The sequence below is a fragment of the Mugil cephalus genome, chromosome 9, assembly GCF_022458985.1.
Source record: "Mugil cephalus isolate CIBA_MC_2020 chromosome 9, CIBA_Mcephalus_1.1, whole genome shotgun sequence".
In the NCBI taxonomy this organism is placed as follows: Eukaryota; Metazoa; Chordata; class Actinopteri; order Mugiliformes; family Mugilidae; genus Mugil; species Mugil cephalus.
Window position 1 is genome coordinate 9,982,551 of NC_061778.1, and position 27,264 is coordinate 10,009,814.

Below are 27,264 nucleotides of genomic sequence, written 5' to 3' on the forward strand. Positions count from 1 at the left end.
CTTATCCTGTGACTTTAAGGAAACGTCTTTAGTTTTATCTCCCGGCCTCGTGGGCAGAAAGAGAGAAAGTTTGGGATATTCTCTTAACCTGCTGGTAAATTCTTCTTGTATTTGTGTCTTCTTGAATAATCCAGTAATTATGCTATTGTTCTGTTATTTATTTTAGCTTTTAAAACCAGGTCAATGGAATATCATTAATTTATTTTCTGTAACCGCTTGTCCTCTGGAGGGTCGCTGGGGGGGCTGGAGCCTCTCCCAGCTGTCATTACCCTCTGGACAGGTCTCCAGTCCATCTCAGTGCTAACACACTCACACCTACGGCCATTTTTAGAACCACCAATGAACATAAGAAGCATGTCTTCAACGGTGGGAGGACGTACTAACCACACCGCCCTGCTGGCCTGGAATATTATTACTTTCCATCATTATCACCTCCTTTAATCATCCTGTAACGATTGTCTTTAAGGCCCAGACCTGACTGGAGCGTCGCAGTCAGTCTTTGACAATTGGTTTAACTGGACGACTTGTAACGTGATTAATCGCAGTTTCGTCTTGGAATGCAGGTACACTTAAGTAAGTCACTTAAGATCCTTCAGATGAATATTGTGTCCTGGGTCTTGTGTGGACTTACAGCTGCTCACTCCTCAGGAGTAATTTAATTTAATCAGGAGACCTGAAAACACTGAGAGGAGGTCATAAGAGTTGCTGGTTTGAATCTTAAGACTGAGGGCAGGACGGAGTGGAATAAGTAGCACTTCCCCCTCAGCATCCAGGCCTGAATCGTCCCTGTCTTAAATACAGGTGATCATTATGTAGAAAACAAGAAACTAGAGGAATTAAAAGTGGCTAGAGGATAGTTCAGTGTTAATCAACACTTTATCAAACTTTTCCTAAAAGAAACTATGTATAAAAAAAGAGTCCAGGCTAAAGTTCAAATAAGTACATTTTTCAATCACATAGATTTTTCTTTCATAAATAACATTAATCAAGTTGGTTTCACTACTCCTCTACTAAGACCCATCAACCAGTTTGAGATCTATATGCATTTATACTTGAGGTAGGAAATATTTTGATTTAAAAACTATTTCAAGAATGTCTTTGTTTTAACCTTTGTGTTTTGGATAAGCTCACTCTACATTATCTAAAAAAAAAAAAAAAAGTAAATAAAAAAATTTAAAAAACTAGCGTATGCACATTTTCCTCCAAACGCATTGAGTTTAATTCAGTTTCCCCTTTAACAAAACATACATGAACAACAGTGTGTGGAAGCTGCTCTTTATTTGTAAAAGAAAGAAAAAGACTTCAGTCATCGTCTGCTACACGTTCTAATTACATAAAGAAAATATCTGCGGAGACAAACGCAGAGAATATCCTGAATCAAACTTAGGTAGAGTCAAATTTGATTGAATTGCTTTCATATTTCATACATCTTTCACTTTAGCACTCAAAGAACAGTCAGTTTTTATGTACACGGAGCACCGATCAACAGTGCTCCTCCGCTCCAACCCTGGCCCCTCGGGATCTTTTTATACAATTAATTTACATCGAATCTGCGACCCTCCTCCGCCCCACCCCCTCCACCCCCACCCCCGTGACCCGCCCGCCCGCACCCACTCTCGCTGAGGAACTGCAGTGTGGAAAGATGTGTGCAACATGAAGACAACTCTTTCACATTCAGAGTAAAGGCAGCCTTGATTACAGTCAGTGAGTCAATGGCATGCCAAGCTTAAAGCAAATGGAGCCCACCACCCAGTGCGACGCTTCAGAATCGTGGATGAAGTGTTTTCAGGAAAAAACCGATCCATTGCGAAACAAAACCCTATAGGCACAGAATCGACTATATACTGTTAACTGACTCGTACTCTAACCCCCGCACTTTTACGTACAAGGGAGACTGTGAAATCTTTCATCTAGTAAAAAAATTTTCTTAACACAAAACTCAGAGAATATTTAGTGCTCTATCATTCCGCTTAATAGGTGTAATTTTTATATAATAGCTATTTTTAAACTCTACCTCTTAATGATAGTCTGAGATCCTTGTTTAATGCTGAAGCACTCCCACATGTGTTCAACGTACTGTAGATTTTACATTATTCTTTTTTCTTTTCTTTATTTATTATTTTTTTTTCACCCCCCCGATCTTAAACCAATAATCATAAATAAATACAAACAACACACAAGGAATGTCTACTGTAAACACGGTAAAAAAGACGAGAAACTAAACAGGTGTAAACGTCATTAGCATCACTACTCAGTGACAGTTAAATAACCGCGGGGAATGGAGGACTGGTGATCGGATCAACAAAGGGAGGGGCCCGCTCTTCTTCCGCCCTCCTCCCCGCAGAACATCAAGCCTTTACAACCCAACCACAGCAGCATCTCCAAATACATAACATTAAAGGTTTCTCTGCACCCAAAACTATCTTTACAGATTACGCTGTAAAATGGATAAGGAATCCTCTTAATGGTGGGGGGGTGAGGGTGGGTTGGGGGGTGGGGGTTAGACAGTAGCATCACTCGAAGTCTCTGACAAGTTTTACAGAATAATGGGTGTGAGCTATCGCCGAACGTCATTTGGGCACGGTTACCATGGTTTCTGACAGCCGCTGCACCGCTGGATTCTTGTCGACATGGCTGTATTTGGGAGGGGGTGGGGGTGTTTGGGGAGGAGGGGGGGGGGGATTTGTTGTGTGTGTGTGTTTGTGTGTGTGTGTGTGTGTGTGAATGTTTCTCTGAAGAGTTAGGCTGCAACGAGGACAAAGTTTTGCTGCTAAGTGCTTCGTCTTCCGAGAGACACTTCCTTTCAAATTACATGAACTGCATCTGCAAGAAAGGCGACGGACAACGTTAGAAAGGAGGCTGGAATGAGAAGAGAAGTTATTACTCAGCGGCTGTTCGCTAAACCCTCTCCCCAGCGCGGCAAGCCGTCCAGCGGCAGCGAGCACCACCGGGTTTTATTTTGACGGGCGCCTCATGGACGCAGGAGAAAAGGTAATTTGTCGTAATTTGAGTAGTTGAATTGCTCAGTTGCATCGTTTAAGTGAAGTTGTATGTTAAAAGAATTAAAGTCCTGGAGAATCTGGACATGAGCGGCTCAAATCTGAGAAACTACAGCAACGGAGGAAGTGACTCTTCATAGCAGCAGGTGGCTGCCGTCTGTACTCGGAATTCAAAAGATGAAACAGGAAGAGCTGCGATTAGCCATCATACAGTGCCAACAGTGCAGAAACAGGGGTCATTTTGTGTAATAAATATGAAACTAGGCAGCCAACGATAAAATGAAACAACATTCTGAGCTCTACACTGCAATATAAGATCATAGTGGAACTTTCATCAATAAATCTTTGTGACTATTTGTCTGAGATCAGTCAGTGAGCTGGAAGCAATGTTTGTTTCCAGCTCATAAAGGCTTTGCATTTGTTAAACTGACGTTATTTTCCCAGAGATACAGGCAGCGGCGTCTCACGACTGTGGAGCCACGATATTGACGGCCGGCCAGACTCACACACATTTTCGTTTAATTAATTCTGTTTCTAGAGCGTCAAATGACTAACTAAGACGAAGCTTAGCCAAAAAATTGACACTTGAACGTGCATCAACATTACATTAATTACCTACAAGGACAGAAATCCTTGAAAGTTATTTAATGTTTATTTTAGAGTTTTAGTTTGGCCCAAGTCACATCCACTAACTCATGACCTATACTGCAGCCAGTCACTAGGGGGAGCTCTACATGCTTTGGCTTCACTTTTGAGGAGCTGTTCCATGATCCATCTTCATATCAAGTCTATTTTCTGACTCATCTATCTCTGACTGAATCAGGCAGCTCACTATAACTGACCATGTTTTCCAACGGCTGCTGTTGAGGGCTTAAATTCTGAAGGTGAATGTTGGCACCGTTATAACCGTAAACTTCATTAAATAGTAACTGTGAGAGAGAGCGTAGCGAACAGCCAGTTAGTTTTAAGTCAGCAGTGCTTTAAGTGCTTTCAGGTTTGAGCAATATGCGATGGCAATGGAAGAACAAAGGGTGAGAAAGGCTCAAGCTATCGAAACAAGCAAGAAACCCACACAACAACGATCAATTAATGCATAACCAATGAGCATAATACACGTAGCATCTAATCAGATAGACAAAACATCAAGTGTGCAAAGATTTAAAAAAAAAAAAAAAAAAAGAAAAGTCAAGAAATAAAATAGGTATTAGCACTGGGCATGCAAAGCATGCAGGTGCATCCGCAAGCAAAGAGCATGATGTACCTAAAAAGATGCTCTACAAGAAATCCTTGAGAGAGAGGTGTGCAAACGGGTCCTGTCCAGGGGCTCGGAGAGGACTCTGGCTGGAAGGACTAGAGGCTGCAGAGGGCTATTTGAGGAAGAAATACAGGAAGTAGGAGGACCAGAGGAGAAGTCAGAGTCAGTACAGAGACTGAAGGAGGGGTGAGATTAGTCTGGAGAAGCTGTGATATATGACAGAAGGGTTAATAAAAAGGAGCTGTTCGGAACAGGGAGTCAAAAACAAGATGATTCACAGTTTCGTAGCTTTCAGCTCCAGAGAGTGAAGGCTCGATTATTACAAACTGCCATCATCTTCAACAGTATTCAACACCGACACAACGACGAAGCTCACGGTGACTAACTATGAGTCCACATCACAGCACAATGGATACACCCATTAACTCAACCTGATAACTGTACAAACAGACACTTCACTCTGCATCACCCCGGAGCGGCAGCCAAGGCCGCTGCACACCCACCTGAGCGCTAGACACGGAGCCGAACGGGTTGGGTGGCCTCATGACGGGCTGGCTGTACATCATGGTGGGCGGATTCATCATTCCCATGGAGCCCATTTGTGGAGGCTGCGAGTGTGACGCACACGGACCAGATCAGAGAAGTCATTCGCTTCACAGATTTAAAAAAAAACATTGTTTACAAAACAATCTCAATTCGAGCTTTTTCAGGATTTCTAAAAAAATCCATTTGCGGATGAACTCGGATCGGAGCGTCCCGTTCCAAGGTCATTTCTGAAGCTTAGAATTACACAGTTTTTCTAATGCATTAAACACGTCATGTATGTCCCACATACAAATAAAAGTAAAAGAGTCATAAACAGAAAAACATAATTACTCTTCCTCAAGAATAAAAACAATATAAAAAAAAATAAAAATTCTTCCGTCTTTGTTTTATCTTCCAAACTATTAATAATAGTAAACCCTTGATTCACTGACATTTGAGTTAATTCTCCAAATAATGAAAAAACATAGATCTAGCAATGTTTCAACAACATCCAAAAAGAAATACACCGATCAGGCATAACATTATGACCACCTTCCTAATACTGTGTAGGTCTAACTTGTGCCTCCATCCTGGCAACAGGATGTTGTTAGTGGGGGGGTGGGGGGGTATTTGGGTGCTATAGGTTGAGAGGAGGGGATTCTGTGGATCATCCCACAGAAACTTGATCAGTTTGTAGCGAGTTTTGAGGCCAGGTCAACACTTTGTGTGTTTTTTAGCGGAACACTGTCACAAGATGGTTAATGTTATTTACGTCTCTCGTCAGTGGTTTTAATGTTGTGGCTGATCGGTGTACACACACACGCGTCACTTTCAAAGCAGATCAGGAGAAAAAGGGGGAGAAACACAGAGGAATATTTACCATGCCGTATCCCATCATGCCTGTGGGCGTGGTGGCAGGGAAGGCCATGATTGACGGAGCCTGAACAGAAAAGTATTTATTAAAGATTTAAGGATTTCTATAAGCTACTGTAGTCTCTCAATAGCCAATAAGAAATCAGCTCCCACTATGACAAATTTAAACCTTTCATGTATTTCCATACAACTAAAAATATATATATATAATAATATTTTAATGTCTAAAAATATCTTCTTAAAGTCTAGAACTTACTGGAAACGGTTCATTAAAGACTATTGAACAATATAAACCTCCAATAGTCGATGATATTAGAGTTCTCTGAATAAATTCTCATTCTTTTCCAAATCTTACACACATGACGTACTGCCGAAAGAGACTCTGCTCCGTGGATGTATTTTTAGGCAGTCAGTGGGATTTGAACGAGGCTTTATTATTTATTATTAGTTTCACTGTGCCTCTCCGCTTGGCAGTAAAACACGACAGTAACACAGCAGGAGCAGACATCACCACACAACAGCGAGAGGCCTGCGTGCGTCACCATGGAGACGGGGTTCCAGGTCGTGGTCGGCGCCGCCTTTGGCTGCCAGTTGGTGCCGCCGGTCATCCTCTTCTCCCCCGGCTGGCTCCAGTGGATGTCACTGCGGATTAAGACAGGCGACGTTAGCACCAGCTCGTAACGACGCCCGAGAGCACAGAGCTGCGAAAGTAACACGCGGCCACGGCTTACTTTTTCATCGTGCCGTTTCCGATGCCTAGGTCTGGATAGAGACGAGAGAAAGAAAAAAAAAAAGGGGGGGGAATTAAAGGAGCAGCTGTTAGTCTGCAAATATTTACTCATTTTGTGCCTTAATGAACATGTGCTTTAATTAGCTGAAACACAGACGTCACACTCACTGCCGACAAGGTTGGCCAGGGAGGAGTCAAGGTCGTCCGACACCAGCTTCTCTGGCTGCTGATTGGACGACAGGTTGGAACCGGCGAGAGTCGGTTTCAGGATGCTCCCGGTAATATCTGTAATGACATCAGGAAGATGGATGAACCTCAAAACAACATCAAGCACGCGTTCAATATGACAAAACGCATCACTGTAGCAGACGCGCAACTGTAAATTTAGTTATTTTCATTTCTGTCATACATGAATTTTATTCCTTAATTAGAAACCCGACGGCAGAAAGATGACGGGAAATGATGGCGGAGGAGACACACGGAGGAAAGACGTGAACAGCGGGGCGCGGGCCAGATGCCATCACCGGGATGTTTCGGTTCACGGTCGGCGCCTCATAATAACCGCAGATGCACACCAGCGCTCAGCCTTCTGTTGCTATCGGTACGGTTCTGATCAGATACGCTGGCGCGGCACATTTCATCTAAACAGGTCTGCTGGCTTCATTTTGTTTCATCTTCTGAGACTTATTATTTTTCATAGAATAGAAAACCTGTCAAGAGGGGCGAGGTTATTCGCCAATCCCCGAGACCTTGTTTAGAGAGTTTGAGTATTGATCGCTGCAAAAAGAAAGAAAATGAAGCAAATCTTCTTGTTATTGCATCTTCGAGACGTTTACTGTAAATGATTTGAAACTAAATGGTGATGAGAGTCTGCGCCGTCGGAAAATGAGATGGGGAAAATAAATCACGGTCTGAGAACAACGGTGCAAACGAAACCAGCTGAAAGATCATCTCACTTTGAAGTATTACAGGAAACGTGATAAAACGCATCTACTGCATTAAAAGAGCAACGTTATCATTCGTTTGGAGTCATATTACTGGACTCCAGGTGGAGATAAGGCCTCTATGTAAGCACACCGTGTTTAAGCTCTGTTTTCAATCTCCTGGAAACTAAAATAATGAACATGTTTTATTTCTCTGTAGTTTGGTACTGGCCAGGTGACTTATAGCGGGTATATAGAACCTGATTATTTTGCCTGGAAACAGCTACAGCACCTGTTGTAGCCAACGATGACACTATGAGGACAGAGGCGGTGAAATAAAACAGTAAAGCTGAGAGAAAACTTTCTGTAAAGCCCTGAGGAGATAATAAAACAAATAACACCAGCTCTTTCTGCTTTAAAAGAAATGCCATGGATGAAATGGTGGCTCTTTATTTTGCGATATTAGCAATAATTTGATACGATTTCAGTTTCGACAATACCTTAAATTACAAGCTCAGGGGTTTGAGGTCCATTATCTGTCATCTAGAACCTTTATGTGCACTTTTGGGCTGCTTGCAGCACAGAGAAAACGACAGTATGTTCTTCACTGTCGACTCGCAGGCTGTGACCCCAAATGCTGCAGGTGTTTCAGACGTATCCATCATCTGCAGCAGCTCTCTAAACCGTAGGTCTTCAACAGGGGGCCCGCGACCCTTAGGGGGTCCGCAGAGGTATTGCAGGGGGGACATTTTTTTTAATTTAAATTTCTTTAAATACACATTCACGTGAATCCAACATATTTTAGTGAAGGGATAAATGGAGGCAGAAGACGTTATTTTTCAGTCAGCAGTAAAACTATACGCTAAGCCTCCTGTACGACCTGCCCCTATCTCTGCTGAGGCAATCACAAGGGTGCATATTACGATGACTCTGTCAGATTGCCCACAATCAGCCAAGAGGCTTTTCAGTCTCAGGTATGTTTATATATGTCAGACGTGTTTATGTTTACGGTAGCTGCACGGCCACCCTACTGTTGGACGTAAAACAATGAATATTTGAACCCTTTTTATTATTTGAATAGCTTAATACTGAATGCAAAAAGACAATAATAATGTTGTATATTTATAAATAGCGTTTAATATAGAACACATATAGTAGGGTCTCAGTTCAGGGGTCCTTGGCCTGGAAAACGTTAAAGACTCCTGCTCTAAACAAATTACTTGACATAGTGTGCGTCTTATATTATGATTTTCCGCCCATTTCAGCTACAGCTACCTTAAACCTAATGTAGTTTCTTTAACAGTCGTAACATGATGTCAAACCTCTGTGGACCTCATGAGCAATCCATTTCAGATCGTCTTCCTCAGAAATTTAGTTTGACCTACTTCAGGCGGATTTCTTTGATTTACTTTTGTGTCAGAAACAGAAGGCTGGCTCTCCTTTGACTCGTCCGTCTGAACACTAGGAACCTCTTGCACAGGTGTTGCATGTGAACGTGAAATCCTCACCATCAGAGTTGAGGCTGCCGCCACCGCCGCCCGTAGCTTTGGCTCCGAAAACAGACTCAAAGTCCACTTGGAGTCCTCCCGCTGTCTGCTGAGGAGGAGCCTGTGGTGTGGAGTATCCTTCAGGAGGAGACGAAGAAGAACAAAGCTGCAGTCACACAATCGCACAAAGTGGGACCGCTCTATAAACTCACCACTGCTCGGATTTACTGTTTCTGCATCGGCCTGCGTTACTACAGTGTCCGCACGTAAATCACAGAATACTCCAGAAGAAACGCTACAACTTCCTCTACAGAACAGAAAAGCAGCATCGATCTGGCCTCAGTACCTCTGAATAGACCTGCTACAGTAGAGGGCTCTGTGGGGAAGGGAGCCTGATGTGGGAGGTGCTGAGACACTGGACCACAGAAGGAGTCTGACACGCCACAGGAAGCAGGAAGACAAATAAGAAAGAGAGGAAGAAGAAGAAAAAAAAAAAGAAAGCAAAGGGAAAAGGCATTTCAAGGCCAGACCAGAGAGAGACAAGTGGGAAATGACAGCAATACAGGCAAGAAGACAGCTAACATGTGACATTTTTAAAAGCATTAAAAAAAAAAAGTAATATTGGTAGGAGAATAAAAGAAAATGTGCAGAAGATTATTGTAGTAACCCAGAGGGTTAGATCGATGCCACACTCATGTCTGAACAGTAAGTTAAAAAAAAAAAGACTTCAGCAGAGGGTCAGACACTTATACACTTATATTTGCAGATTTAATACCAACATTTAGGTTTTTAATCTATTTTTTTTGTTGTTTTTTTTTTTAAATACCTGGCTCACCTCACAGCAGCTACAGGCATTTATTTACATGGTTAATCTATTAGTTGACTAACACTTGGGTTAAACACAGAATAATAACAATAACCTCTACTATTACACTATTTTTTTCAAACACTGTCTCATAATATATTTTAACATTAAGCTATAAATAAAGAAAAAGCAGAACTTTGACCTTTAACAAATGGCACTAGTCCTCACAAAAGTCAACATTTATTCTGTGTAGATCTAATTGGGAAACGTGCGGTTTATCTACATTCTTCCATTAATTAACCAAACACAGCGTTGAGTATGATTTAACTCAATGGTTTGTGAATGATGCAACTGTATCCTTTATCTGCTAAAGGTTGTTTTCATCAACTTAAATCTATGCTGCACAGTATTAAAGGTCTACATGTGCACAAATAAACTGTTACACCGGAAAGTAGTGACTAGTAGTTAGCATCTGCTCTAGAGAGTCTTTATTGAGGACACGTCGACTCCTCAAGGACACTGATATTTGACCAACAGTTAACTCACTGTAATCGTCCAAAAAGCTCTCTGTTCGTTTTGATTTTGAAAGCTTCATTATGATCTCAGGTGTTAAACATACATAAGTGGCCCTCCAGACGGTCTGAGTTGACCTGCAGGATGAATCTGCAAAGTGAATTACATTGAAGACATTCCCTGCAATTTTTCCAATAAAAGTAACTGCTCTTCCCAGGTTTCACATGATTTTATGAGATGAGAGTTGCGGACATAACACAACACTGAGACTGGTAACTATGCAGAAATTGCCTTATTTCCACTCAAACAAAGGGAAACGCTAAAGAGATGTCGTTATTTATAGCTTGATACACTGCTGTGCAACTGGTTCGACCCACTTGAGTTCAAACTGGGCTGAATGTGGCCCCTGAACTAAAATGAGTTCAACACCCCTGGCACGGTGGATGCGCTGCTGTAGTAAGCATCCATTTAATTACGACTCTCTTCAAAGAATTCACTTCTGGTGCTCTAATCTGAGTTAGCGTCTGGAAGAAGCCACCATAATTCAGTGTGAACTTAAGCACTTTAAGCCCTATAGCTGACAGGCTGTAGCAGAGAGACATGAGAGTGGCATCAATCTTTAAACTGACCCGTGGAAAAAAAAAAAAAAAGACAGTATTTCCCAAAATGTTAAAATACTAGTTTATGTCCCCATTTTCTACAAATATCATAATAATAATAATAATGATAATAATAAAGGCGCTGGGGGGGATTTGCATGGGACGCTATGTTTGCCAGGAAACATAGGCAGGGATGGTGAGCCATCATAGTACCTGAGACGGAGTGTTCTATCCGCACTGTGCGTTTGTAATTGGTTGAAACGGATGAGTTTGTGTCAATAAAGGGATTGTAACGATCTGGAGAATCAAACATAGTGTTGGTAAAAGAAGAACAGGCGTCAACGTGAAGCTCTACTGCATCTTTGCACTACAATGCAACACCAAACTGTTCACTAAGAAGAGGATGAGCGGCAACTGTGAAGCAAATGGGCGTTATGGCCTCTACAGCAGGACATGGAGGGTCTCGGCTGGAAATTAAGGAGCTGAAAACAACATGGCCTGAGGTTGGTATGAAGAGCAATGACAAGAAGAAGATCGTTTAGACACTTGCACACACACACACACACACACAGATAATCAACATTGACAGTATAGCAGCACAGTAAACATGCAAGGCTACTCATGCTTGTAAGTTACCACAGAGAAAATGAACAAGAGCGACAGGAAAAACCAAATGAGTCGTTACCACCAAACATTTCATGACCAGATGTCCTAGAGGAAAAGCTAACACCGTCTGAAGACACGACAGGTAAGTGAGTGGCCTCGACAACGAGTTTTGAGAGGAAAGGGTTAAGGTTTGGCATGGAGTCATCTCCAGCTTCAGCGGAGGTGAAAGGATCTACGCAGGCAAAGAAAGAAAGAGAGAGAGAGATAGAGACAGAAGACAGAAGAGAGGAAGAGGTGGGCATCAGAGTCAGACAACAACAAGAGAAGGAGAGCATGCAGGACCGGTCGCAGGGGTCCGGAAACGTGGTTTACCTGCCCACGCCGTCGCCACTGGAAGCCCTGTGGAGCCGGGTTGCATGGAGGCCTGGAAAGTTGACTGCAGGTCAAAAAGATCACTCTCCATCTTCACGGCACTGGAAAAAAATAAATAAAAAATACAACTTTTAACCCCTTTACAAGCAGAAATAACTGAAACAGTAATGCACGGGTCTCACCCTGGTGTCGTCTGAAAAATAACTCTTAAGGCCGCATGAATCTAAAAGATATTAAATCAGTGTTTGAACCTCTGTTGGCTCAGTTTTGCCTGTTACATAAAACGCTTTAGTGATCTTAAAATGAGAGCGCAGATTGAGTCAGAAGGCTTTAAGGCTTCCAATCAAGGCTGCGTGCCTTCATCAATTAGCTGATTCGCCCATAAATAATTCATCACCCATAATGTCACTCAACAGAAAATTAACTGGAAGCTACTTGTATAATGCAGGCACTTTCCAGGCACTAGCCTCCAGCTGCGGTTTTCAAATGTGACAATAAGTAGAAGAAACTATCATGAAAGGGATGTTACACTACTTTGGGCTGAGATCGCACATACCTGCCTCTTAAGTCTATAGAATATAAGGAAATTCAGGCTTTTCTGATCCTTAAGTGCCGTGTCTAATTTACTTTCTATTTCAAGATTCAATAGCTTCAAGATGATTTCTTGACTTTAAAACTGCTTACTTGTAGCAAATAAACTAATAAAAACGACAGAGCCCTTGTCTATGTAAGCAGTACCCATTAGAGCAGCTGGGTGTAGAGAAGAGGTCGATGGCTGGTGCTGTGCTGATAGTGCCCCCGGTGGTGGAGATCGGCGACGTGTCGGTAGTAGCGAAGGACGGCCTCTTGGAGAGCTCCTTGAGCCTCTGCTCCTGAGCAAGTGGAGGAGGCGCAGTTCAAACAAACGGGCGAAAAAGAAAGAGAAGCGGAGACGTTCACCCGACGCGCTCCTTTTTTTTGTCTCCGACGCTCACCTTGAGGGCTTTGAGCCGGGCCTGCTCCTCCTCGAGCGCCGCCTGCTTCTCCCGCTCGTCCACCTTAGTGAACGACATCCCCGTGCTGGCCAGGGACGACACGGCGTTGGAGAGAGTGCTGGCCCTTCAGGGGGGAAAAAAAATGGCTGTATTAGTAGCAGCACGGACGGTGAAGCTTCCTCTGACCGGATTCAGAAACGGCGATGAATTAATGTACCTGCTGGCTGCGGTGGAGTCTTTGACCTTCTTCCCCTCTAAAGAGGCCAAGTGCTGCTCCAGAGCTTCCAGAAGGCTACTGGGAGCCTGATGTGACAGAAAACACTCAGTCAGCGACTTCCCGAGTCAGGAAAATGTATTCTGGATGGACACCAAGACCATTTAAGACAGTGGTGGGCAACTGAGATGGACCAGAAATACATACCACCACACCATTAAAGCTGCTGGTGTGCTGTCCACAGCCAATTTATGCCTTGGATTAGCATTTTTTAAAAAATTTTTTTTAAACCAGCTCTGAGCCACAAGTTACCCACCACTTATCAACGACTGCATTCCAGCCAAAAAGCTACTTTGGATGAGCGTTAAACATCTGTGTGGGATGACGTACTGCACCACGGCGCCTTTCAACAAGCCGGGCCGTTGTTGAACTGGCCGTGTCTAAGCACAACAGGGCAGCCATTGTCACAGGAGATGAGCTACGCTTTTGTTTACACCTCGATACGACACGACCAAGAGTGAAGAGAAATTTACCACGGCGAGTGTTTTTTCCTTCAACTTGTTTTCACCACGATGTGGGGGACAGAGTCAGAGCAGAGGCATGCAAAAAGACAACACTGAGGCAAGTCACGCACACAGTAGAAGAAGAAGAGTGAAATGATAGTACTTACACAAACTGTGAACTAAAGTGGAAAGATAAGGGGGGGAAAATACAGAATATAAAGGTGGTGACAGTCAGAGGGGAATTCACTTTTAGCTTCCGGGGTAAAATGTTTAAACGTAATTGGTTCCCACAGATTTTACGCAGTGGATTTGTAGCTAGAGTGTGGACTTGGCACCTTTATTTACTGTTGGAAGAATCAGAAGAAGAGGAAGAAACAGAAGAAGAAGAAAGAGAAGAAGAAGAAGAAGAAGACCTTCTCTGGAAAACATGCACTTAATAAGTAAATCATGCAAAGTGTCTCGTTTTAGAGAACATATTTGCCGGGTGCGCTGCACTTTAGGCGAACAAAAGACGAAGCTGATGAAAAAAAAAAAATAAAAAAAAGAGGCCAAAGCTATTAAGAGGGGAGATCAGGGCTGCAACACATTATTTAATGAGCAGTCGATTAATCCTTTGGTTAACTTACCACTAAATATTAAACATTATTTCCACCCCAGTGTCACATTTCAACATGAATAACTACGAATGAATAACTTTTACCTGATGATGGTATCATATCATATCAAAAGTTCTTATTTATTCAGCGAAACCCCAATTAAGAAAAACGCTGTTTACTGTATTCTGTCGTTAATTAGCATATTGTTGGGTATGATTAAAGTTTAATGGCTTGTGCTGATTATAATTAGAAATTCACCTGTATTATTTATCTGCAAACGGTTGCTTGCGCCTCGTTGGAGTAACACGGCACTGATGCCGGCACTGAAATGTATGTGTAGCTTTACAGGTCTTTTATATGCAGAAATAAACAACTTGTAAAAGCAACGGAGAGCAGCACTAACGCGCTAGCTGTTAGCATCTGCTCTACAGTGTCTTGTCCCAGGTCCTGACAAGCAACCAGCAATAAGATAAAACTCATTATTCAGTATTTTAGTTTAAATACTGAATCTGTCATCTCTTTGTTTTGAGGTTTTCTGTTGAGATGCATGTATCTATGTAGACGTTGCGCTGTTTTATTTTCATTTCCTACACGTCTGACAGTTGGATTGAGGCTTTTCTGACTATTTTTATATATTACCATTTAATCTTCTGTGGTAGAGGAAGCGGTATTATTAGTGAACGGAAACATTCGCGTTTTCAGACGGAAGGGTCTCACCTGCGAAAGGTCTGGGATGTCTCCTCGATCGATTCCCACCTGCTGTTAGAGAGAAACCCGAGTCAGACGACGCTCAATCATGACAGCGGGAGCGTCTGCGAGAAGAAGGTTGTGTAATTTACCTCGGCCACTTTCAGGAATTCTGATATCCGGGTCATTCTGGTGAGAAACTTCTTGTAAATGTCCAGACCTTCTTTACACTGGGTCTTCTTCATGTCAAAGTATTTCTCTGTTCGGTTAGAGCACAGATTACATTTATTCATTTCCAACCTCTAAATGGTGGGACAAATTTAACCAGTAAAGAGCGAGTGGTCCTCACCAAGCAGGTTGATAATGCCTTCGTTATAAGCAGCAAAGAGCCTGATGGAGTCTTTGAAGAGGAGCATGAAGGCTGCATTGATGACTCCATTAGTCAGCTCGTTGGCATTGACCTGAGGGAAAGCAATCAGCCCGGGACATTTATCTCGCAGCTTCTTCGCAGCCATTTTGTTGACACGCAAAAAACCTCCCCCCAAAAAAACCAATACAACTCTCTAAATTAAGATAACGCAGCAGCAGCAGCCTTGGCGCAATCTGCACGCTGCAGACGAGCAGCTCGGAAGCCGCAGCGCCGCGGGAGGCTTCACCTTAAACTCACATTGAAATCGAGAAGGGCGTCCATCTGGTTCTGAATAATGGGGATCGTCTTCAGCAGCTTCTCTGTATTCATGGTCCTCATCACGCCGTCCACTCTGCGTGGACACATGTGGAGACGGAGCAGGAGAGGGCAGAGAGGACGAGAGAAAAAGGGGAAGTAAGAACACAGCCTCCTGGTTTGCACTGGCTGTAGTGATTACTATCGTCAATGAATCAGCCAGTCGTCTTTAAAATGGTAGAAAATGGTGGAAAAAACGTTAAGATGACATCTGTAAATATCTTATTTTGTGTGAGAATTTAAAAAAATATTCAGTTTATAAGCATGTATCATATTGGAGCAGCTGGAATGAACCAATATACGGTTAAAGGACAACTTTCATAATTTTCTAGATTTTAATTAGTTACAAAATCCAACAAAAAGACCAACAATGAATTGATCCTAGTCTACTTCTCTAATCTCCACTGTGGTAAAACTCTTAAAAACCTGTCACTGGGTCACATCGTTGCCCTTCACGACAGAAAATATGGGCACTATATCGAGAACAGACTTTTCAAGGATTTGTTGACTATAAATAAAATATAGTAATCATTATTCCAAGAAAAATGTAAATATTCTTTGTTTCCAGTTTATCACAATGTGAAGTTGCATCATCTCTCTCTCTCTCTCGTTGTATAATAATATTCTGCCCCGAAGTTCAAACAAAACAAGTGGTTTTACGTCATGTCTGAGAAACTTCAGGGAAGAATTGTTTGATGGAATTCGAAAATCTCCATCATGAACACAGTTTGTCAAAGTCCTAAACGTAAGCGTCCCACATGTGTTCCCACATTTAGAAGTTTAAAATTAAAAGTCGGTAGAGTAGGATGCACTGAAGATGGAGCCAGTATTGACGAATGTTCTCATGAACCAATATCGCACCAGAAACCAGAAACATCTGGGCAGGAAAGTAACAAGCTTCTTTTTGATGTAGCAGATGTGGTGGTGACATAAACTAGTCGGACATTTTACACGTAGCACTGTAGCATCAGGCTACGCTAAATCAAGTACAGAGGTGCATCAGTATCAGAATTTGGAGGTCAGGTCAACACCTTGAGCTGTTTTTCATGTTTTTTTTTTTTTTTTTTTTAGTTGCTTTAGTTGTGTCCTGCAGTATCATTGCATCATTGCATCATGGGGTGGGGAGGCCTGATCTGCTCCAGGTGGGTGCTACATGTCTAAGTAAAAGTCACATTAATGCCAGCTCCAAACGTTTCCCAGCAGAACATTGTATTTTCACCAGATAGTCAATGCTATTTACTTCTCCTGTTAGTGGTTTTAATGTTGTGGCTGACCAGTTTAAATATTTACATCAGTCGTCTTCATCATGCTCATCTTAAGAACAGCGAGCATAAAATTGTTCAAACTTACCCGCGTTTAACTTTTGTGAAGTCGAAGGCAACCTGTCTGTACGACACAGCTTTCTCGTTCAGGTATCGACTATACCTCCGGATAAATGTGGACATGTCGTATCCTGGAACGTGAAAACAGCGGACGCAGGTTTAGACTTTAGTTGATTTATTATTTTAAAAAACTGTTGAAGCTGCACAGAATAAAAAGTTACCTTGTAACCCACTTTTGTCCAAAAAATTACTGAGATTGAAAAGTGTATTCCTTGAAGCCAAGTACTGGACAAAACGCTGCAGCGAGGGAAACAAACGGTCAGTTTAATGTTACTGGTAGAGGATAAAAAAAACAACACGTCAGCAGGATGAGGCCAAGGCCTCTCTCACCTCGTTGCCGTAGACCATGAGGTGGTGTGTGGTGATGAGGGATTTGAACACAACCACCCAGCTGGTGTTGGTGGTCCTCTCGAACAACGAGTCCGCCAGCTGAGGGATGTTCACGTTCATCTCGTTGGTGCAGTGGATCAGATCTGCAAACAGAAGAGAGACTCATGAGATCACAGGCTGATTGCTATAAAGCGTTATGACTTATAAAGCAGCAAAACGTCACATAGCTCTACTCTAAAATACCACACCTTATTCTACAAATATGCTTCACAATAACAAAGCATTAACACAACATCCATACAGGAAGGCTGCAGAATTTATCACAATACTCTTCTTTTTACAATAAGAGCAGACGCAGCTGAAGTTATTCATCAGTTAATTCATTCGTGAATCAGCAGCTACTGTGGTTTTCCTTTAAATTTATCTGAAAGGAAAACATCAAAAAAATCTCTCAGTGCTGTGAACCTGTTGGATTTATAATAAAGTAGAATGACGTAAAAAAAAAAAAAAATGATGGCGTGTTTCACTTATTTGCACGACTGATTTATTATCATACACTTTAAATGTATATATATATGTTAGATCAAATATTAAACACCAAAGTCATAATATGAATCTCAATCAGAACAACGGATTCGATCAGAAGAAATTTTCAATCAGACTGAGGAGGCAAAAATAATATTTGCCATTTTTCTCTCTCTGGTTGGGATGAATACATTTTTTTCTGCGAATGTTTGTCCCACGAGTTTCCAGGAAGAAAAACATGGAGGTAAAGCAAGTAGTTGTTCAAACAACTAGTGTTTGGAAAGAAGATCAAAGGCAGCAGTGCCCTTGAAAACTTGGGTACACCATGGTTGGCTTCTTTTATTTAATTTGTTGTCAATAAAGTTGAGGATAAAAATGATTAAATCCATTACATTTATGGCAGATGCCAATGATACTGTGTTGTGATTCATGTTTTAGATCATGTAAACAAATAAATCTCATGATCTAATTCAGTTTGATGCATCTCATCTCTTTCTTAAACCAACAAACATCTAAAACATTTCATCAGGTGAGCTGCTTGTTGAGCCGCTGTCTAAAGTAAAACCGAAGAAAGTGACCACAGATGCTGATCTTTAACCTCTGATGAGCCACTTACGTCCACCACAGCTCACGTGAGAGCGTTTTTTTAAGTCTGGTCACCTGGAGGCAGTGTAATGAAACCACAAAACCACAGCACAGACTGATTCTCATGACTAAATTTAAGTAGATGTTTATGATCATCGTCAAATATTATATAATATTGAACTTTGCGGCGTCTGTGCTGCTCCTCCCCTCACCACAAGAGGGAGCTCACTGGTCAGGGCATCTGAGCTGCTACAGAGATTTCTCTCACAGAAAAAGTCACAAATGGTAGCACACCACAGCGACCAGAGGTAGAATATTTACAAATATTAATACAGTATTTGGTGCAAAAAAGTTGGGCATCCCTAATCTAAAGAAACCACCTAAAGAACATGAATATCTAAATGACCTCAGATCTCCAGATCCAACATCATCTTAGTGGAAAACATCAATACACTGGAGCTGAAACAATTACACAAATATTTAGATTCACTGGTAAAAAGACAAGGAATTGCTTGCGAAATATTTGCTCATTGCAGCTTATTAAATGACAAGATTTGCTGTTTGTCTGTGTTCAATACAGTCGTATACAGTGGTTTATTTAGTGGAATTTAAAACAAATATAACTTAAAAAGACATTAGAGTCTAATGTCTGTTGTTTATCTGTCTAAAATTGTTAACTACACATTTCAGGGTCCTTAAAACTCCACAGTGCAACATTTAAATGTGTCATTTATATTTTAACTCCTCATGCCTTTACATGATCTCTGTGTCATTAATGTCGTGTTTTGACTCCGCAGACTTCAGGCCTCATCTCTCACCCCTTTCTGCCATTTTATTGTCTAAACAGCTAATTAACTAATCAAACCAGTAAGTGACAAACTAACTGGTGACATAAATCGACAGTGACAGCCCGGTATTATACGCTGGAGTCATAACCGGAGCCGTTATTCCACTATAACATCCTCTAAAATCACCGGGTAAAATGAGGGAACGGTTTGTCAAATGCGGACGTTTTCTGCATAAAACATGCATAATAGGCCGTAAACCATTATTTTGTTGTGCCAGAGCAATCAGGCATCGTTGCAGCGGGATACGATGGTCATATTGTTCCTTGTGATTTGCAAATGGGAACAAAAATTATTTCAAGCTAAACCTAAGTGAACCGCGTTCTGTGCCACTTCCTCTGCATCCCCGTGAATGATGCTAGTGGAAGCAGCTGGGCCCATCGGTACTAATAATCCTGCCACTCACAGTAGTGATCAGTCTGACGGGGTAACTGGGCCTCCCTTTCTGTCCTATATTTGACTTTTCAAAAGGCAGGGGGACTCTAAGTAGGACAGGATAACCTTCCAGAGAGGAGCAGCAGCAGCAGCAGCAGTTAGCACGAGTGGCTGAACTGCCCAGAGAAGAAGAAGAAGAAGAAGAAGAAGAAGAAGAAGAAGACGGGGAGGAGGAGGAGGAGGAGGAATATGGGGGAGGAGGACACACTGTCACCACTGTCATGTTACAATCAGCCTGTTAAATACCCCACAGTCTTTGACATTAACAATTTCTGACTGAATTAATTCACGAGACACAAATGTGACTCATGTAGGAGTCATGACAGAGCGTGATGCTGCTAAACCGCGCTGCATTAAAAAATAGAACTCATCCAGGCTCAGTTTGAAATCCACGCAAATGAAAAACCATGTTCGGGATATGCTTAAAATGAGGTTTTTACTTACTAGACCAAACTGATGTATGGTAACGGGGGGACACGCCGATCCAGCATTAAAGAATAAAGGCCGCACAAAGAGTCGCACACGAACGCACAGCGAACACTAAAGAGCAGCTGACAGATGTGTTGTACACCTGCGTGAATGGAAATAAGAATTCATACCCGCAGGTGGCAGTAGTTTGTATTCATAATTCAAAAGAGGAAAGTAGAAGAGCTACTGTTGGGGAGGCTAGAGAGAGCTGCAGGCCTCTCTCCAATCATGATTTATACAGTGTTTCAACTCTAAACGATCATGTTGTTGGGGAAATATTGTTGTAATTTTGATGAAAACCAAGTAGAGCCACTGAAGCATATCCTATAAACTTCCAGTTCTCGTGCCCTTAATCATGACTTATCAGAGTCATCTCTCAAATCAGCTGGAAAGGTGACGTCAGGGGTCTGAATAGAGCCAATGGGCCCAACAGCACCAGAAGACACGTTGAAAACGACCAACGCCTGATAAGATACGCTTTAGTAGGAAAACAAACTACAGCATGACTACAGTGTCATCATAGAATAGCATCTTTATGACACTGTTTTATTGGCCGGAAGAAATAATAATGTGCAGGACTAAGTATAACGCCTCCACAGATTATTAAAACCTGGAAGAAGAACCAAAAGCTGGTGTTTAACATAAGTTCCTTTTCAGATTCATTATCTCATTTGTTTGGGCCTAAATCTTGAGCAACAGCTTGTATCAGGGGCCTTTTAATGTTTAAAAAACGTAGAAACACGTGTCTCTGTGGCGTATAGGTGATAATATTGGAACCTGTAACTCCTTCCGGTGATCTGTGAATCATCCAAGCGACGATCTCGTCTCCTGATCGCCACCAATTTCAGACATTTCACACAGATCACATCACTTACCAATTAACCAAAGCAGCATCAAACAAATTTGTTTAAAGCCGATTTATAAAAGCTCACATATCTCTCAGCTCCAGACGAAGAGACTGGCGTTAAACCTTCATATTGTTTTAGCATTCGCGTGCTCTGATCGGGTTAATAATTGATTCTAAATCGGTGGTGAAATGTTGCCCGTCTCCCCCGTGTCAGTCCTGTGATGGACTGTTGACCTGTTGAGGGTGTATCCCGCCCTTTGCCCCCCCGCCATTATCTATGTGTGCAAAAGGATGCTCAGATAATAGATGACATCGATGACATGTTGAAACTGTGACCATAGCACGTACCAGACAGTGTCAAGAACCATCAACTCTGACTCTGAATAACTGATAAAATAGTGAAATTGAAATCCTGATTTCGATACAAAAGGACGTCGACTGGACATTTTGTGAAATCTTGTCTCCTTTTCTTGGTTTAAAATGGTTTGGGTTTATATTTCTCACAAGTCAAACATTAGTAAGTTTATCAGCACTGACAAAAATATTTAAAGAAAAACTTTCAATATCCAGTCTTAACCGTGTAAACATCAGTGAATTAATTGATTTGTTGGCTGTTTTGATCATTTGTAAGCTGAAAGTCAAAAGATTTAGCTGCTGTAGCTTCTAACTATCTATAAGAGTCTAAATTAATAACAGAGTTTTCCATGCTATCCGCTCTTGTGATGAACATGGCTCTTCCTACAGTCGCTTTAAGTCTCACCATATATCACAACAATCTTTTTGAATATTTTTGGCCTTTCTTGGAGCTTCACCCCTCCTCGTACATCCAGCTTAGGTTAGCTAATGGGTTAGCTAGTTCTTTAATTTCCCCCATACGTAAACACAAACAGAACAGCCTGTGCTCATTTGTCAGCTCACTGATAGAGGCATCACTCGTATGACGGGACTTTACGAAATAACTTCTCCCCTGTGACGGAATTGAGCTTATGATACGTCAGAACGTCTCCTGACCTCATGCTGGCTGTCAACGCGACCACACGGGCATCCCTCGTGTGTCAACACACAACAAGAGGACGCCACGCTGCCGTCCACGCACACGCAAGGCCGAGACACGTCAGTCAGTCAGTCAGTCAGTCAATCAGTCAGTCAGTCAATCAGTCAGGGACGAGCCAGCAGGAGTGTCACTGCCAACTTTCACTTCTCTGAGCTCGAGGGGAGGGGGGGGAGAAGTCGCCTGAGCTGCACAACAGGTGCGAAACCTGCAACTTGAAGCCAACGCGCTCGCGGCAGATCGAAAAACCCAGATTGAAAAGCACGTAAAAAGGTTGCACGCTGAGCTCTGAGGATGATGCAGGGCCTTTCATATGAAACCACTTTCATCAGGCAAGCAGATCGATGCGCAGACAATCATCCACCAGTGACTATGCATCACCAGAGGAGAGTCCGGGCTCTTATTCTTGCATCAGGATACACAGAGTTGCCTGCTTCCTGTCGTATGAGGAAGGAAAGTGTGATTTCTGCCATTACGGAGTCACCTCAGGGTGTCAAGGTAACAGCAGGTATCACATTACTGGAATCATTATGAATGGGAGAGATTCCTGTCAATGCTAATGTTACTGGCTATGGAGGCTGCACATTTAAATACAAATAGATACGAGGGCAAAGAGGCAAAACCAGACAGACTAGTTAAAAATGGCACAAAATGAAAATGATTTGTAATCATTAACAGAAAAAAAAAGGGCTGGTGCACGTTTAAAGTCCTCTCTGAGCACTGTGTCAACAAGGCCTGTCCCCACTGTTGAAACAATATAATCTCCCTGACATGAGCAGCCAGTAGCACACAGCCCAGGCTTTTGAGGCCTTGTGGCTCCACCATCGCCATAACTCGCCGAAGCAGGAGCCTGCGGCGATGTTTTCTCAAATACATCAACTTAAAAACATACTCACAATCCAAATGCTTCTTCTTCGGGCCCATTATTTCGTGCGTGGTGGCCTTGCATACTGTTTTCGACACGGCGGATCCCGTTACACTGTGCTGGGCTGCAGTTATCCTGTCCGTAATGCTCTGCCCCGACATCTTCGCTTCACCCAGTGCAACAAAAGACTTTAAAAATGCACGGCTCGTCTGGGTTTGGGTTTCTTTTTTTTAAATAAAAATGTATAATACATATATTTATATATATGTGTGTGTGTGTGTGTGTGTGTGTGTGTGTGTGTATATGTGTGAATTAAAACCTCCGCCTCCTCCGTCCGCAGCCTTCCCGGACTCTCTTCCTCCTTTTTTTTTTTGTTTTTTTTTTCTCTAAATTCCCAGCTTAAATAAAAATGAGAAGTAGGCTATGGCAGACGCCGGAGCGGAGAGCAAAGCAAAAAAAAAAAGGGGGAGGGCGGAATAAAGAGACAACAACAAAAAAAAAAAAAAAAGAAGGAAAGAAAAAAAAAAGAATTGTTAGATTGTTTCCTCCTTGTTGCGCTTTTCGCTTCCGTCCGGATTCATTCAGATTTCAGGGGGATGCCGTGATTGCGGGGTCCGCTCGCTGACTCATCCGACCCGGGTCTGTGTCTCGCTCTCATCCCGATGTGGCACACCGGATCCCTGCGTCTCTCCTCCTCCTTCTCCGTCGCCTCCTCCTCCTTCTCCTGCCCGCCTGCCTGCCCGCCTGCCTGCCTGCCTCCGCCGCTCCGCCAGTCGTCGGCAACCGCCGCTCCTCCTTCTCCTCTTCCTCCTCCTCTTCCTCCCGGTTGGAAAGCGCAGTCAAAGAAAGGCAGCACCGGTTTCGGGGTAATGGCGGGCCTGCTTAGCGCTGCTCTCCTCCGAGGGGCCGCTACGAGAGAAGGGCTGAGCACGACGCACGCCGCCCTGCAGACCCTGAGTCAGATTTCGCACCGCGGATGCGTCAAGTCCGCGCTGGCGCAGGTGTACGACAGCTGACCGCAGACCAGCTGGGGGGTTGGAAAGAGAAAAAAAAAAAAAAAGAAAAGAAAGCACGAATGCTCAATCACTGGAGGCCTGGAAGACACGATGAAGCCTGTATTGATTGAGCCGTAAAGCAGCTGGAGTGAAGGAATGAGCCAAAAAAAAAAAAAGTCCAATTTATGAAGAGCGTTTGACGTGTTTACAGCCATATTTCCTTCATGAAGCTGTTTATCCAGGATGAGAATATTCCTGAGAAAATTCTAACTTGGAAATAATTTGAGGAAATCTTCTGTGTCATGTCTGAAATTACTGATTGGGGTCTTTTAATCTAAAAAGGTTTGACACTAACAGGTACATGAACTTAATTTATATGGAAATTTACATTCATATCTCAGTTTTGTTGTGTCGCAGCGAAGTTACACTAAAAACTGGCATGAAACAAGTTAATAAACTGCAAAGTTTACGCACTTGCGACTTAAATCTCTATGTATCTAGGTATAAATGTCTGAAAGGAAACATTAACAGAGATTTAAAATTGAGCTAAAGCTGGTGTTCTCTGCCTGGATGAGTTTTTAGTCTATGCGAATGTCTTATGGTACCTATAAGATATATTTATAGATAGTCTAACATCGGTTTTACTGTGCAAAATGGTTTACCTATATATATATATATATATATATATATCCTGCTTCAAAAAGCTGCTCACATTATTGTGCAGCCACAATATCTATTTGACTTCCTGCCATTACCCTAAGTGAATATCTTATTTAGCCACAGTTCAGTGATTAAAGTTTGATCTGAAGGGAATATGGCAGACAGCTTTGTTTGTTGCTAATCCTGGGATCAACGTATGATATTTGGGGTCAAAGGTGAAATATACAGTACTCACCTTTGTGTTTGTTTCTGCTACAACCATCTTTAAGCTGATGTAACACATTTTTGATCCTTCTGCATAGAAGTTATACACTCACTTGCCACTTTATTAGGTACAACTGTTCAATTGCTTTTTAACACAAATAGCTAACCAGTCAATCACATGGCTGCAGTTCAGTTCATTTAGTCACGTAGAAGTGAACAAGACAAGCATCAGAATGGGGAAGAAAGGGGAATTAAAGCCGGATTTCCATACAAGGCCTACCTCCACACCGCTCCGCACTGCCCCTTTAAATCACCATTTTCATTGTTAGAAGGTGGGCGGGACAAGGCCAAAGGGATAGTTTTCTGGGTACTTTCTAGTACCCCCTCTGTGGTCGGTCTGAAGTAGGTGAATTGCTGCCGAAAATGTGACGTAGAACGCTGCTAACTTCTGATTGATGAGAAAAAAATTGGCACCAGGGACAAGCCCCGATGTTTTGGTTGTGACTAGTAGTAAGCTGCTCAATTTCAACTTTCTGCTTTCGTTTCTGTACATTTTTAAATGATGACTGGAAAAGTAATGTTGTTCTGGACCAACCCGGAGGTGAGGGCTTTTCTGTCCTTGTTGGGAGAAGACAGTATACAGCGGGAGTTGGACGGGACCTCTCGTAAGCAATAGAAAAGGTACTTAAAAGAAGCTGGGGCGGTGTGGAGTGGTGAGGTGTGGGGCGGTGTGGAGCTAGGCCGTCAATGGAAATCCAGCTTAAGTGACTTTGAACGTGGTTTGGTTGTTGGTGCCAGACGGGCTGGTCTGAGTATTTCAGAAACTGCTGATCTACTGGGATTTTCACACACAACCATCTCTAAGGTTTACAGAGAATGGTCAAAAAAAAGAGAAAATCTCTTTTCCAGTGAGCGGCAGTTGTGTGGACGACAATGCCTTGTCGAGATGATAGAAAGGCAACAGTAACTCAGATAACCACTCGTTACAACCAAGGAATGTAGAATACCATCTCTGAACACAGCACGTCCAACCTTGAAGAAGATGGGCTACAGCAGCAGAGGATCACACCGGGTGACCTTTCTGTCAGCTAAGAACAGGAAACTGAGAATATAGCTCACACAGGCTCACCATAATTGCACAATAGAAGATTGGAAAAACGTTGCCTGGTCTGACGAGTCTAGATTTCAGCTGCGACATTCTGATGTCAGGGTCAGAATTTGACATAAGCAACATGAAAGCATGGATCCATCCTGCCTTGTATCAACAGTTCAGGCTGCTGCTGGTGGTGTAATGGTGCGGGTGATATTTTCTTGGCACAGTTTGGCCCCTTAGCACAAACTGAGCATGGTTTAAATGCCACAGGCTACCTGAGTATTATTACTGACCATGTCCATCCCTTTATGACCACAGTGGACCATCTTCTGACAGCTACTTCCAGCAGAATAATGCACCATGTCACAAAGCTCATATCATCTCAAACTGGTTTCTGGAACATGAAAATGAGTTCACTGTGCTCCAATGGCCTCCACATTCACCAGATCTCAATCCAATAGAGGAACCTTTGGGATGTGGTGGAGCAGGAGATTCTCATCATAGATGTGCAGCCGACAAATCTGCAGCAACTGTGTGATGCTATCATGTCAATATGGACCAAAATCAGTGAATAACATTTCCAACACCTTGTGGAAAGTTTGCCATGAAGAATTAAGGTACTTGTGAAGGCAAAAGGGGAGTACCTAATAAAGTCCCATCATGTCCCCTGATTTTCTTAATTCACAAGTTTCTCCCCTTTGAAAGGAAAATAGATCTGGTAAAGATGAAGTCACACACCTTGGCCTAGTTTTCAACAGTTCCTGACATTTATTCCTATCAAGTCTGATCTGCCTTTGTTCAGTTAGGATCAACATTTTTATTTTAAGAATGTAAAATGCCACAACATTAAATGGTCTCGTATTCATACAGCACTTTCCTATTTTACCTTTTCTTCTTTATTAAAGCACATTCATGCAACAGTGCCAAACACTGCTAACAGCTGACCCTCCGGTTTGTGGCTACTGAACCACAGCTGCTACATGGGAGAGGGAAAGATTTATTTCCACTTTAATTTCTGTCATCACATTCCCACTGGGTGAAACATCTACATCCACTTTTGGTCACATTGCGTTCAAGTTGTCCTTCTTGGGTCAAATGTATTAAATAGTCTTCCACAAATATAATACGTTGTAGGAGCTTTAAACCTGTTCTTCCCGACACAACTAGTTCACCTGACTCCAGTCGGAATGTTTTCTTGCTTGCGGATGCTTTTTCAGTTCCATCCATAAATATATTTACCTAGCTGAGGTACGCTATAGGTCGTTGTGTAATTGGAAGACCAATTTCTGCTTTAACATCCTGATATCTTTAGATGCTGCTTTAATATTTTCTCATGATCTTGCCCCCTCAAGTTGCCATCTATTTTCTGGAGCGTAGGAAGGATATGGGAAAAACAACCCCTCAACATGATGCTGCCACCTCCGTGCTTCATTGTTGGGATGGTGTTCTTCATGCTTCCCTCTTTTTCTCCCAGGCTTAACAGCGAGTGCTATTGTCAAACAGTTCAGTTTCAAAGTCCACGGTATTTATTTGTTTTTGGAGGTTTTTGCTGATTCTTGCATCACACATCATGCTGTGGCGTTTCTTTACCTAT

General features: G+C 42.4%; 1 protein-coding gene across 12 annotated transcripts; it reads right to left on the reverse strand.

Moving 5' to 3' along the window:
* Positions 1–1,261: 1,261 nt before the first annotated feature.
* Positions 1,262–23,647, reverse strand: picalmb (phosphatidylinositol binding clathrin assembly protein b). 12 transcript variants are annotated; one of them, XM_047593757.1, is made up of 24 exons: positions 22,750–23,647; positions 17,098–17,240; positions 16,930–17,004; positions 16,736–16,845; positions 15,329–15,422; positions 15,011–15,122; positions 14,814–14,920; positions 14,692–14,733; positions 13,546–13,557; positions 12,879–12,964; positions 12,662–12,785; positions 12,426–12,553; positions 11,688–11,788; positions 11,395–11,547; positions 10,923–11,006; positions 9,139–9,225; positions 8,814–8,930; positions 6,551–6,667; positions 6,384–6,414; positions 6,195–6,294; positions 5,660–5,719; positions 4,758–4,862; positions 4,261–4,366; positions 1,262–2,823 (listed from the first exon to the last, which is right to left on the reverse strand). In XM_047593757.1, exons 1-23 carry the CDS (start codon positions 22,877–22,879, stop codon positions 4,274–4,276), a joined length of 2,211 nt encoding a protein of 736 aa, XP_047449713.1. In that variant the 5' UTR covers positions 22,880–23,647; the 3' UTR covers positions 1,262–2,823; positions 4,261–4,273. The 12 variants fall into 12 exon arrangements, with proteins under 12 accessions (XP_047449713.1, XP_047449710.1, XP_047449712.1 ...); XM_047593754.1 differs by having other exon boundaries at positions 12,426–12,559; positions 22,750–23,644; XM_047593756.1 differs by having other exon boundaries at positions 12,426–12,559; positions 16,736–16,838; positions 16,929–17,004; positions 22,750–23,641.
* Positions 23,648–27,264: the final 3,617 nt, after the last annotated feature.